The following is a 13,625-nucleotide window of genomic DNA, read 5'->3' on the forward strand; positions in this document are numbered from 1 at the left end:
TTCATTCAACTAGACATACCCAGTTCCTGCAACCGTTCTTCATATGTTTTATCCTCCACTCCCCTCATCATCTTGGTTGCTCTTCTCTGCACTCTTTCCAGAGTCTCCACATCTTTTTTACATGGTGGCAACAAAAACTAGATACCCCCCAGCCCTTCTCCCTTTAAGAGGGCACTTTTGCTACAGGCAGATCTTTCCCTGCCGCTCACAGCATTGCCAGTCCTTGATAATTGTTCTACCTTCCTGACAGTGAGAACAATTAATCAGTGGAACAACTTGCCTCCAGAAGCTGTGAATGCTCCAACACTGGAGGTTTTTAAGAAGAGATTGGATATCCATCTGTCTGAAGTGGGGTAGGGTTTCCTGCCTAGGCAGGGGGTTGGATTAGAAGACCTCCAAGGTACCTAACAACTCGTTTATTCTATTCTATTGTATTCTATTCTCTTCCATTTTATTCTATTATATATTCTCTTCTCTTCTATATTCTCTTCTTTATTCTCTTCTATATTCTCTTCTCTTCTATATTCTCTTCTATTCTATATTTTTTTCTCTTCTATATTCTCTTCTCTTCTTTATTCTCTTCTATATTCTCTTCTCTTCTATATTCTCTTCTATTCTATATTTTCTTCTCTTCTATATTCTCTTCTATATTCTCTTCTATATTCTCTTCTCTTCTATATTCTCTTCTCTTCTATATTCTCTTCTCTTCTATATTCTCTTCTATTCTATATTTTTTTCTCTTCTATATTCTCTTCTCTTCTTTATTCTCTTCTATATTCTCTTCTCTTCTATATTCTCTTCTATTCTATATTTTCTTCTCTTCTATATTCTCTTCTCTTCTATATTCTCTTCTCTTCTATATTCTCTTCTATTCTATATTCTCTTCTATATTTTCTTCTCTTCTATATTCTCCTCTCTTCTATTCTATATTCTCGTCTCTTCTATATTCTCTTCTCTTCTTCTATATTCTCTCTTCTCTTCTATATTCTATTCTCTCTTCTCTTCTCTTCTCTTCTCTTCTAAATTCTCTTCTATATTCTTTTTTCTTCTATATTCTCTTCTATATTCTTTTCTCTTCTATTCCTATATTCTCTTCTCTCTCTTCTCTTCTATTCTTTTCTATTCTATTCTAAAGTTTGGAAGATGGGATGGCTTACTGGAGAGCGGTGTGCTTCAGTCATGGTGGGTGCTCTGCTGGTCAGTCTTTGAAACCCCATTTTTGCCAGGATAGGCTGTGGGATTTTTACCCAAAGCAGCAATCAGGATTATTCTAAATTAGGCTTTCCCCCGCCCCTTGGACTATCATGCCCCCTTCTAAGAGGAGGGTGATGGGCAGGCATGGTGGGCCAGGGTTGGCATTGCCTTCCCCTTCTCAGAGGCTCTTCTGATGGGCAGGCCCGGGGAGAATAGGACCACAGCCAGCTCCACAGGCTCCCATTTCAGAGGCCTCCAGCCAGGCCCTTACAAGGAGCTCCCCACCCACAAGGCCCAAAGGCAAGGCGAGCCCAGTGGAGCTGAAGGGAGAGAAATGTGGGGGTGGGTGGGAATGGGTGTCATGCCACCTGGCCAAGGAACCCAGGAGAAGCAAAGCTGCGGCCAGGTGGATCAGGGCTGCTCTAAGCATGTCAGAACGGTGGCAGGAACTGGGTAGGTCTAGTTGAATGAGGACCAGAGGGGACAGGATAGCAGTATCTCAGGGGCTGCCACAAAGAAGAGGGAGTCAAGCTATTCTCCAAAGCACCTGAGGGCAGACAAGAGGCAATGGGTGGAAACTAATGAAGGAGAGAAGCAACCTAGAACTAAGGAGAAATTTCCTGACAGTGAGAACAATTAATCAGTGGGGCAACTTGCCTCCATAAAGTTGTGGGTGCTCCATCACTGGAGGCTTTCCGTGGTTGATAAATTGAGGACCCAGATTGTTGGGAGTAAGAGGCTGACTCTGTAAACTGCTTAGAGAGGGCTGTGAAATACTGTGAAGCAGGATATATAAGTGCTCGCCCTTCCTTCCTTCCTTCCTTCCCTCCTTCCCTCCTTCCCTCCCATAGAATGCAGTATTGCAGGATAACTCTGCCCACTGCCAACAGTTCAATCCTGATGGGCTGCAGCTTGACTTCTATCTTTCCAAGGTTAATAAAATGAGGACCCAGATTGTTGGGGGCAAGAGGCTGACTCTGTAAACCGCTTAGAGAGGGCTGTGAAGCACTGTGAAGCAGTCTATAAGTCTAAGTTCTATTGCTATTCCTTCCTTCCTTCCTTCCCTCCCTGCCTCCCTCCCACCCTGCCTCCCTCCCAGTGGTTAGAATACAGCATGGCAGGCTAACTCTGCCCACTGCCAACAGTTTGATCCTGACAGGCTGCAGGTCAGCCTTCTGTCCTTCCGAGGTTAATAAAATTAGGACCCAGATTGTTTGGGGGGGGGGGGGGGGCAAAAGAGGCTGACCCTGTAAACCGCTTAGAAAGGGCTGTGAAGCACTGTGAAGCAGTATATAAGTCTAAGGGCTATTCCTTCCTCCCTTCCTGTTGGAATGCAGTATTGCAGGTTAATTCTGCCAGTTGCTAGCAGTTCGATCCTGACTGGCTCCAGGTTGACTCAGCCTTCCATCTTTCCGAGGTGGGTCAAGTGAGGACCCAGTTGGTTGGGGGCAAGAGGGAGGGCTGTGAAGCGGCATTTAAATCTACGGGCTGTTGCCAAGTGTTTATCATGGGAAAACGAAGGCAGGTTTAGTGCAAAGTGTTACGGAGGTCGAAGGATCTCGTTCGCGGAGCACCCTGCCTTCCAAACAACTCACTTGTGAGGACACAGAAGCACAACAATAATACCTTGGACTCTTCTGACCCAGGGCGCAATATAGATTTAATCTTTATCGTTTTTTAATAGTGTCTGATGTCTGGCTGTGCGGTGACAGTGACCTCTGACAAGCCATCCTATTACGGCCATAAACTGAGAACGAGGGCCCTCAAGCTCTCGGCAGACGCATTCCAGTCCCTGGCCATAAAAAAGCGGTTGTAAAACACGAGTAATCATTGCAGGGGCAGCCCATCTTTTACTACTGCACGGTTCTGGGAAATGGAGCGATGTTTGGAGCGCTATTTAAGTGTGACCTTGGCTTCGATCCCAGGAAGGGAGATGGGTTCTCCTTCGCCCTCCTTTTGAGGTTGCCACAGGCCTGCCCCGGAGGAGGAGGGAGCACAGGTGCGGATATCTGGACAGGGGGGCAGGCTTGAGGCTGGTCTCATGCTTTCCCAGATGAGTGGGCTCCAACTCCTGGGGATGTGTGAGAGAGAACAGAATAGGAATAAAATAGAATGTAGGATAGACATAATAGAATACAATACAATACAATACAATACAGAACAGAATAGAATGTAGGATAGGCATAATAGAATACAATACAATACAGAACAGAATAGAATGTAGGATAGGCATAATAGAATACAATACAATACAGAACAGAATAGAATGTAGGATAGGCATAATAGAATACAATACAATACAGAACAGAATAGAATGTAGGATAGGCATAATAGAATACAATACAATACAGAACAGAATAGAATGTAGGATAGGCATAATAGAATACAATACAATACAGAACAGAATAGAATGTAGGATAGGCATAGTAGAATACAATACAATACAATACAGAACAGAATAGAATGTAGGATAGGCATAATAGAATACAATACAATACAGAACAGAATAGAATGTAGGATAGGCATAATAGAATACAATACAATACAGAACAGAATAGAATGTAGGATAGGCATAATAGAATACAATACAATACAGAACAGAATAGAATGTAGGATAGGCATAATAGAATACAATACAATACAGAACAGAATAGAATGTAGGATAGGCATAATAGAATACAATACAATACAGAACAGAATAGAATGTAGGATAGGCATAGTAGAATACAATACAGAACAGAATAGAATGTAGGATAGGCATAGTAGAATACAATACAATACAGAACAGAATAGAATGTAGGATAGGCATAATAGAATACAATACAATACAGAACAGAATAGAATGTAGGATAGGCATAGTAGAATACAATACAATACAGAACAGAATAGAATGTAGGATAGGCATAGTAGAATACAATACAATACAGAACAGAATAGAATGTAGGATAGGCATAATAGAATACAATACAGAACAGAATAGAATGTAGGATAGGCATAGTAGAATACAATACAGAACAGAATAGAATGTAGGATAGGCATAATAGAATACAATACAATACAGAACAGAATAGAATGTAGGATAGGCATAATAGAATACAATACAATACAGAACAGAATAGAATGTAGGATAGGCATAGTAGAATACAATACAATACAGAACAGAATAGAATGTAGGATAGGCATAATAGAATACAATACAATACAGAACAGAATAGAATGTAGGATAGACATAGTAGAATAGAATACAATACAGAACAGAATAGAATGTAGGATAGGCATAGTAGAATACAATACAATACAGAACAGAATAGAATGTAGGATAGGCATAATAGAATACAATACAATACAGAACAGAATAGAATGTAGGATAGGCATAATAGAATACAATACAATACAGAACAGAATAGAATGTAGGATAGACATAGTAGAATAGAATACAATACAATACAATACAGAACGGAACAGAATGTAGGATAGACATAATAGAATAGAATAGTATACAGAGTAGAGTAGAATAGAATAGAATACAGAATAGAATGCAGAATAATATACAGACTACAATAGAGTAGAATAGAATACAGAATAATATACAGACTAGAATAGAATAGAATAGAATAATTTATTGGCCAACTGTGATCACCTCTTTCTTCCTTCCCTCCTCTTCCTCTCGTCTCCCCTACTCCTCTCTTCCCCTTCCCCTGCCTACCCTCTCTCCTTCTCCCTTCCATCTTCCTCTCCTCACCTCTTCCTTCCTTCCTTCCTCTTCCTTTCGTCTCTTCTCCTCCTCTCTTCCTTTCTTTTTCTGTTGTTGCAGGTGTCTCTTCCAGCTCTTACTTTTTATTTTCTTGGGGTGGTATTTCCGCAAACCCAAAAATAGTTAAATATCATTTCTTGTTCCTTTTCCTTCTCAAATCCATCCTAATTATGCCCCCCTTTGTATCTTAACCCTACACCATTTCTGACAGATGGCAGTCCAGTCTCTTCTTGAAAGCTTCCAGGGATGAAGCTCCCACAACTTCTGTTCCATGGGTTCTCACTGTCAGAAAGTTCCTCCTTATTTCCAGGTTGAATCTCTCCTTGATCAACTTCCATCCATTATTCCTTGTCTGGCCTTCGGTTGCTTTGGAGAATAGCTTGACTCCCCCCCCCCTCCTCCTCTCTGTGGCAGCCCCTCAAATATTGGAAGACTGCTATCCTGTCTCCCCTGGTCCTTCTCTTCACTAGACTAGCCAGGCCCAGTTCCTGCAACCATTCATCGTATGTTTTAGCCTCCAGTCTTTTGATCATCTCAGACAGATTCAGATTAACAGAAATGGACGGGACCTTGTAGGTCATCTAGCCACCCCCCCCCAAGCAGAAGACCCTACACTATTTCTGACAGATGGCAGTCCAGTCTCTTCTTGAAAGCTTCCAGTGCTGAAACTCCCACAACTTCCGAGGGCAACTTCTGTTCCATGGGTTGATTGACCCCCTTCCTCTCTCTGGCAGCCCCTCAAATATTGGAAGACTGCTATCCTGTCTCCCCTGGTCCTTCTCTTCTCTAGACTAGCCATGCCCAGTTCCTGCAACTGTTCATCCTATGTTTGAGCCTCCAGTCTCCTAATCATCCTTGTTGCTCTTCTCTGCACTCTTTTTAGAGTCCCAACATCTTTTTTATAGTGTGGTGACTCTAGGTATGGCCTTACTAGGGCTTTATAGGGTGGTATTAGTACCTCCCTTGATCTTGATTGTATCCCTCTGTTAATGCAATTTAGGATTGCAATGGCTTTTTTGGCTGCCTCCTGCACACTGCTGGCTGATATTTAAATATGATTTAAATCTTTAAAACATATTTAAATACGGACATCTTCTGTCCAGAACACAATATTCATACTTCCAGACAGACAATTCCCCCCCACCCCAAATGAATCTCAGCACGCACACCTCTCTCGGCCGGACTAAAGGTTGTGGGCTGCAGCTGAGCATGTGAGGCTCTGAAGAGGGGAGAAGGAGCGGAGAGGCTGGGACAGAGCTCCACCCTCTTCTCATGCTCCCTGCAGCCACCGGGAGCCAAGACTTTTTGGCAAAGAACCGTGTTTATCACCACAGGCGTCAAATAGCTGGGAACATCCCGAACCAAAGAGCTCCCTGCGGCAGACTTGATAATCCCGGGATCCTTCGGCACTGGCACATGGCCTTGGCTGTGTCCGGCTTGCACCCGAGAACATGCACCATGCACTCTTTCACAGTGCCAAACTCTGTGAACTCACAACCCGGCCCGTCTTGGAGGAAGAGATGCCTTGGCACACGGCCCGGAGTTTGATTGACGGTACAACATGTCCAGGCTGCTGCCGGGGGGGGAGGGGGGTGACCAGTTGCATATCAGGGAGGAAATGGGACTGCAGGACCACACTGTTCTGGCTTCCCAAGAGCACGAAGCAAACTCCTTGTCCTGACAAAAAAAACATTTTTAGTCATTTCCTGTGAATTCTGCTCATTCACACCCAGCAAATTCTTTCCAGGAAGGATTTACAGTCACAGACCTTATCTGGCTTGGAGAGCTGCCAGGCCCATATCTGCAGAACTTGGCAAGGAGTCTGGGAGAGTCACGAACCAATGAAGCGAACTAATTGTCTCCTGCAAACTCCACTCCCCTTTCGCTCCTCTTTTATGTCCTCTGGGAGGCGCCATTCATCGTCCACCTGTGTCCTTCCTCCCAAGTCGACCTCTGTTCTTTAGCTGTTCCCTTCGTCTGGCAACTCTGAGCATGTGCACACTGGGAACAGGCTCCAGCTGTTCTTCTGCCCCACTGATCTCCGGCTCCGAAGGCAGCTGATAACTGGCATATGGCTCTGGCCCCCGACGCAGAGCCCTCATCAGAGCCTTCCCCAGACTCCAGGACTGGCCCTTGTTCCTCCCCAACCTCCTCACTGTCTGAATCTGCTGCCACTGATGGGCCACAACATGCACAGTGAAGCAAGGGTTGGCTGGACAAATGGCCACAACCGAGGCACCCCAGAGCCAGACCTGGCTGCTCCCAGGATCAAAAGCAGGGAGGGCCTCAATGGAGCACCTCCCCAGAGGCCAGTGCTCATTAGGCTGGGCCGAGAGACAGAGAGGGTGGCACGGAGAGCATCAGCAAGAGGGGGCGAGCGAAGCTGTCAGAGCCCCGAAGACGGGTGGGAGGGCGGGAAGGAGGCATTATTATTATTATTATTATTATTATTATTATTATTATTATTATTATTATTATTATTAATTTGTCTTGTATGCCGCCCACTCCCGGAGGACTCCGGGCGGCTTACAAAAGACAAGGGAAAGGGGGGAACAAGACAAAGACAACATATTAAAAACAAAACCAACATTCACAATTTCTATGGAGGTAGATGCTTCTCAGCTCCCCCCAGCCTGCTGGAACAGCCAGGACTTGGTGGCTTTGCGGAAGGCCGGGAGGGTAGTAAGGATCCGGATCTCAACAGGGAGCTCGTTCCAGAGGGCTGGAGCTGCAACAGAGAAGGCTCTCCCCCGGGGAGTCACCACCCGACATTGGCTGGTAGATGGAATCCGGAGGAGACCCAACCTGTGCGATCTAATTGGTCTGAGAGAGGTAATCGGCAGGAGGCGGTCTCTCAGGTACCCAGGTCCGATGCCATGTAGGGAGCTGTTGAATTAGGTGTCCAGAAAACAAACAAACACACACACACACACATACACACGGCCTCCCTCTTACTCATCCCACAAAAATGTGTGCTTAAAAGACTGCCTGACTCCCGGGACACGATGTTCCCGCTTCCGTGAGTTAGCAGGGCCGGAGGCCTCTCCGTCCCTCCCTGCCTGCTCAATGGTGCCTACAAACATGGGCAGCCCTTGGCAGAGAGCCAGCGCTTGACTAGGATGCCTGGGGTGGGGGTGGGTAGGAGGGGCTGTTTGGAGGGAGTTAAGCGTGGGGAGGCGGGGTGGCAGATGCAATTCGGCACTTGCCCGGCCACCAGGCCCTTCTCTAACGAAATGACATTCCGTATCGAGAAAAGTAAAGAAAAAACAAAAGTATTGGGTGAAACCAGGCTTCATAGCAGTAACTGGGAGGAGGCTAGATGACCTACAAGATCCCTTCCCACTTGGTTAAAAGAGGACCTGAAGGCAGGGAGGTGGACCGGTCCGGTGCTTCTCTGATGACCCAAGAGAGATCTTTTTTTTTAATTAAAGAGTTTTAATAGATTTTACAAATGTTTCCCCTTCCCTCCCTCCGCCCCAACTCTGCCCCACCTCCAACCCTCCCTCCACCCCAACCTCCCAGAGCAAAATACAGGGTATAAACATTTAACAATCATACACTAACATAAGCTAACAAACTTTAGCATCCTAGCTCTTCTTGTACTTTAACTCCCCTTTTATTAAGCTAACTTTAGATAAATTGTAACATTCCTTGTTCATTCATTCATAGGCTAATTGGAATTTTTTAGTCCGATATTTATTTTGAATATAGTCAATCCATCTTCTCCATTCCAGCTTGTATTTCTCATCTGAGTGGTCCTTCAAATATGCTGAGATTTTGGCCATCTCTGCTAAGTTTACTACTTTTAATGTCCATTCTTGAATAGTAGGCAATTCTTCCTTCTTCCAATACTGCGCCACCAACAATCTTGCTGCCGTTGTTAAGTTCAGAATCAAATTAGTCTCTATAACTATACAATCTGTAATTATACCTAACAAGAACAACTGGGGAGTGAACTTTATCCTCTTTTTAAAAATATTTTGAATAATCCACCATATTTTTATCCAAAATGCTTTAACTTTTTTACAAGTCCACCATATATGATAATACGTAGCGTCAGTACAATCACATCTCCAGCATTTAGATTGTAAATTCGGAAACATACAAGCTAACTTTTTGGGATCTAAATGCCATCTATAAGAGAGATCTTCGACGGGCATGAAGACCTTGCCATCTGAAAACTAGACTAGAATTGGCATCACAAGGGGTACAACTAGAATGGTGGCCTTATTTACAGAAATTTGTGTTTGCACAGGATAGGAAAAAGGAAGGTATTGACAAAGATTACACAATATTAGATGAACTTCTGATAGAGGCAGAAGACAGGTTGATCAAAGTGCTGCATAAATTTTTGTTGAGATATAAACTTGAGGAAGTACATGTCAAAGAAACTATGGTCACCTGGACGAAAATCTTTGGTTACAATGTGGAATTGGCTAAATGGGAAAAACTTTGGATACTTAATCGGAAACTAACAATGGCCGTGGCATATAAAGAAAATCTGTATAAGATGTTCTACCGATGGTATCTCCCCCCTCAGCATAGCTCTCCAAAATGTTTACAAATTTGGCCCCAAATTGTTGGAAGTGCACAAAAAAAAAAAAAAAAAAAAAAAAAACACCAGGCACTTTTTATCATATGTGGTGGACATGCAATGAGGCGAAAAGATACTGGAAAATGATTCAATCATGGTTGGAACCAGAGGTGGGTTCCTACCAGTTCGCACCAGTTCGGTAGAACTGGTTTGTCAAATCTACCGAACCAGTTAGAAGAGGTTCCCGGAAAGCAGGCCACACCTACAGAAGAGGTTCCAAAATGTTTTGAAACCCACCACTCACACAGACACTCACACAGACACACACACACACACACAGACTTACACAGAGAGAGAAAGAGAAAGAAAGGAAGAAAGAAATAAAAAAAGAGAAAATGTGAGAAAGAGATGAAAGAAAAAAAGGAAAAAGGGACAGAGAGACAAAAGGAAGGAGAGAGAGAGAAAGAGAGAGAGAACACATGGCCGGCAAGCCACTCCCACCAGGTCACATGGCCGGCAAGCCACTCCCACAAAGGAGGCCACACCCACAGAGTAGGTTTGAAAATTTTTTGAAACCCACCACTGGTTAGAACAAATGGTGGGAGATCAGATTTTGTTCATACCAGAAATTTTTCTCCTAGACATAATACCGGAGGGGTATAAGAAAGATGTTAATACATGTATTAACTGCGCCACGTATAACTTATGCGCAGTATTGGAAAAATGAAAATATACCATCAGAGTTAGATATATTCAGGAAAATTTTGGCCTATGCGGAAGCAGATAGGCTCACTCTTGAACTAAAAAAATAAAGGGGAATCGGAATACTTTGAAATCTGGAACAGATTTTATTATTGGTATAAGACAAGGTGACAAGACTGGAACAAACTGTAAATAATGTGATTGGGTAGAAGGATAGATAATGTATTAAGTAGGCTCATAGTTAATGGATGAGATTATTTGAATATAATGTATGGTCACTTCGACTTTACGGTACTGCAGTGTTTTAAATGTAAACACAATAAATATATATATATTTTAAAAAAGACATTGCCATCTGCTGGCGGAAGACGTTTGGGGGCCCTGCTATGGTCAGTCTTAAAAGCAAGCCTGGTCAACTCCATCCTCTTTATCATTGGTGGACTTCAACTCCCAGCATGGCTTGGCCGAAGAATTCTGGGAGTTGAAGTCCACCGGTTGAAAAGGGGGCAGTGGTTGCCTCCTGTATTAAATTTGGTTCCAAGGGGAGAACGGAAGAAACCAGAGAGCAGGGTGGGAGTAGAATTGGAGCTCGGTCCCCAAATGGCCTGGCAGGGCCTGGCAGAGAGGCCTGCCAGACACACACACACACACACCTTGCCCATCACAGCTCTGCCTTTGGGTCCAGGTCTGGGAACCCAGCCCAGGGCTGTTGTGGACCGCCAGTCGCACAGCAAAGTTGGACAGTGAGGAGGTTGGGGAAGAACATGGGCCAGTCCTGGAGTCTGGGGAAGGCTCGGACGAGGGCTCTGCATTGGAGGCAGAGATGGGATCGAGGCCGTCTGGTAGTGCTTAGGTGCCTGTTCTGATCCCCCCCTTCTCCGTCCAGGAACGAACGCCGAAACCAATGTAAATGAGAATGTTTTTTAATCAGTCCAGACTCTCGTGGGCTGCAAGCCACATAAACAAAGAGATAAGCACTCTGGCAGCAAGTTCTACAAAACTTGGCAGCAATGCAAACAAACTCTGGCAGCAATCTAGCCTGCCAAGTTTGTTTCTTGTTAATCGTTAACGTTGACTTCTGCAGAAAGGCGTGGCACAAGCAGTCTCTTTTATAATCAGGAGAGGATCTTAATGAGCATCAGCTGAGCCTAATCACCTCCTGTGATTACGCAGTTGTTCTTGACGCCGAGTAGCCCTTTGACGGCGTGCATCCCAGAACAACTCATGGGTGTTTTCTGGATCACTCATTCTTGTCTCCTCCCCACTGATCCAAGGCTCAGGCGTCACCTGGTGACCAACTAGTCTCTCTGCGCCCTGCCCGGAGTCGGAACCCTGTCCAGCGTCCTCCGCATCCTCCAGGGCCTACTCATAAGACCCCTCACTGTCAGAGTCTGGTGGCAGCTCCAACGGCTCCTGCCAAGCCACAACAGGTTCCTACGGAGCTAGACAGCAGTGAGACAGAGGAACAGCTGGAGCCTGTTCCTAGTGTGCGCATGCGTACAGCTGCCAGAAGAACAACTCAGAAATCAGGGTTGACTTGGGAGTAAAGCCAGAGGTGGATGTTGATTGGCCCCTCCCAAAGGAAATAAGAGGATCGAAAGGGGAGTGGGCTTTTGCAGGAAACAATTCGTTCGCTCGGTCGTTCCATTCGTTTCAGGAGTGTGAAGATCTGTCCATGAATCTCAGAGACTCTGTGCCCAGCCTTTCCTTGCACAGCACCTCATTTGGGAAAATATTTACATGGCAGCTTTCCAAGACAGATAAGGTCTGTGGTCATAAATATTCCTTTGAAAGACTGTTTGCCAGGCCTTGGCTGAATGTGAATGAGAGGAATTCACATTTGTTTAATAAAAGGGGTTTTGTCGGGACCCGGACTCTGCCTCCTGCTTTTTTGGAGAAGCCTAGGTCAGGACAAGGGCTGAGCCACACCATAGGATGTCAGTTGCATTTGTGGCAGGTTTTACAGTAACCCCGTCCTTTCCTTATGGGCTGGGCAAGGGGTATGGGGTAAGGGTGTGTTCACTGCATAGTGGAAAGCTGGTATATGGATTCCTTCAGGGCCTTGGTCACCCCTCTTGCATGCCGAGGAGGCAGAGAGAGGAGATGGGGACATCCCAGAAACTTACCATATTTTTCGGAGTATAAGACGCACCTTTTTCCCTCAAAAAAGAGGCTGAAAATCTGGGTGCATCTTATACACTGAATACAGTATTTTTTTGCCTCCCAAAACCCTGTCTCCTTCACCAAAATGGCTGTGCAGAGCCTGTAGGAGGCTTTCAGAGAGGTCCTGGGGGCTGGGGAGGGCAGAAAGGAGTGAAAAACAGGCTTTTCTTTACTCACTTTTGCCCCCCCCCGCCCCCAGGAGTACTCTCTAAGCCTCCTAAAGGCTATGCATGAAATTCTTTTGACAAAAAGTGGCCCATTTATGTGAAAAACAGACCATTTTTTGCTCATTTTTGCCCCCCCTCCCGGAGCTATTTATGCCTTTTTTTTTTAAGAAAAAAAACGGGCCCATTTTCGCAAAAAACAGGCCATTTTTGGGAGGTCTGCAGAGTGCAAAAACTTTTTTTAAAAAAATTTGCCTCTTCAAAACCTTGGTGCATCTTATACTCCGAAAAATATGGTAGCCCAAAAACTTCTTTGAGGTGGACTGTTCCCATTCATAGAAAGGCCCTTGTTGTGCCCAGATGCCCTCTCTTCTCTTCCCCCGCCCCCCACACACCCATGACACCCAGGAAATAAGACTTAAACATAAGACTAGATGGCATCTCCACAGTGACTTTATTCTGGAACTAGAAAGCCGTCCTGTTCTCCTCCTCACTGCCCTTTGAGTGTCTGAAAGGAAAGGAAGAAGGTCTTAGAGAGAGCAGGTGAGGGGCAAGGATAGTTAACAAGGGAGAGGTCAAACAGTGGCGCATTCGGGGTTATCCACCACCTCTTTCTGCAGCTCGAAATAGCTTGTCCGGGTTTTGGCACCGTGACTATTATGATGAGATAAACCCCAGGAGCAAAACACAGCCCACAGCACACAGAGCCTTTAGACAATTAATAGTGGTTTACCATATTCTTCAGAGTATAAGACACAACTTTTTCCCTCCTAAAAGAGCATGGAAATATTGGTGCATCTTATACACCGAATAAAGCCATTTTTGCCCCCTCCCCCCCGGAGCCCAGCTCCCCCATCCCATTTTTGTGAAAAGCAGGTAAAAAGACGGGCCATTTTTCACAAAAACAGAGGCGTTTTTGCCTTCCTCCAGCAGCACTCTGCAGGCTTCAGCAGGGCTGGGGGAAGGCAAAAACACCTCTGTTTTTGTGAAAAACGGCCCGTCTTCTGGAAAAACGGGAGCATTTTTGCCTTCCCCCCAGCCCTTCTGAAGCCTGCAGAGTGGTCCTGGGGGCCGGGGAGGACAAAAACTTTTTTTCTTACTTACCTCTTCGAAA

The 13,625-nt window shown here is 45.0% G+C and overlaps 1 protein-coding gene across 1 annotated transcript in view; it reads right to left on the reverse strand.

Annotated features, from left to right (window-relative positions):
• Positions 1–12,948: 12,948 nt before the first annotated feature.
• The window catches only part of LOC106545878 (chymotrypsin-like elastase family member 3B), a 5,767-nt gene continuing 5,090 nt past the window's right edge, over positions 12,949–13,625 (reverse strand). Inside the window, exon 8 of the mRNA XM_087701901.1 lies at positions 12,949–13,019. Coding sequence (XP_087558027.1) covers positions 13,002–13,019 — 18 coding nt within the window. The 3' untranslated portion in view covers positions 12,949–13,001. The remainder of the gene's footprint in view (positions 13,020–13,625) is intronic.

This window comes from Thamnophis sirtalis, unplaced genomic scaffold, assembly GCF_051295495.1.
Source record: "Thamnophis sirtalis isolate CommonGarterSnake01/CBP01778 unplaced genomic scaffold, rThaSir2_p1.2 scaffold_15, whole genome shotgun sequence".
NCBI classification, from domain to species: domain Eukaryota; kingdom Metazoa; phylum Chordata; class Lepidosauria; order Squamata; family Natricidae; genus Thamnophis; species Thamnophis sirtalis.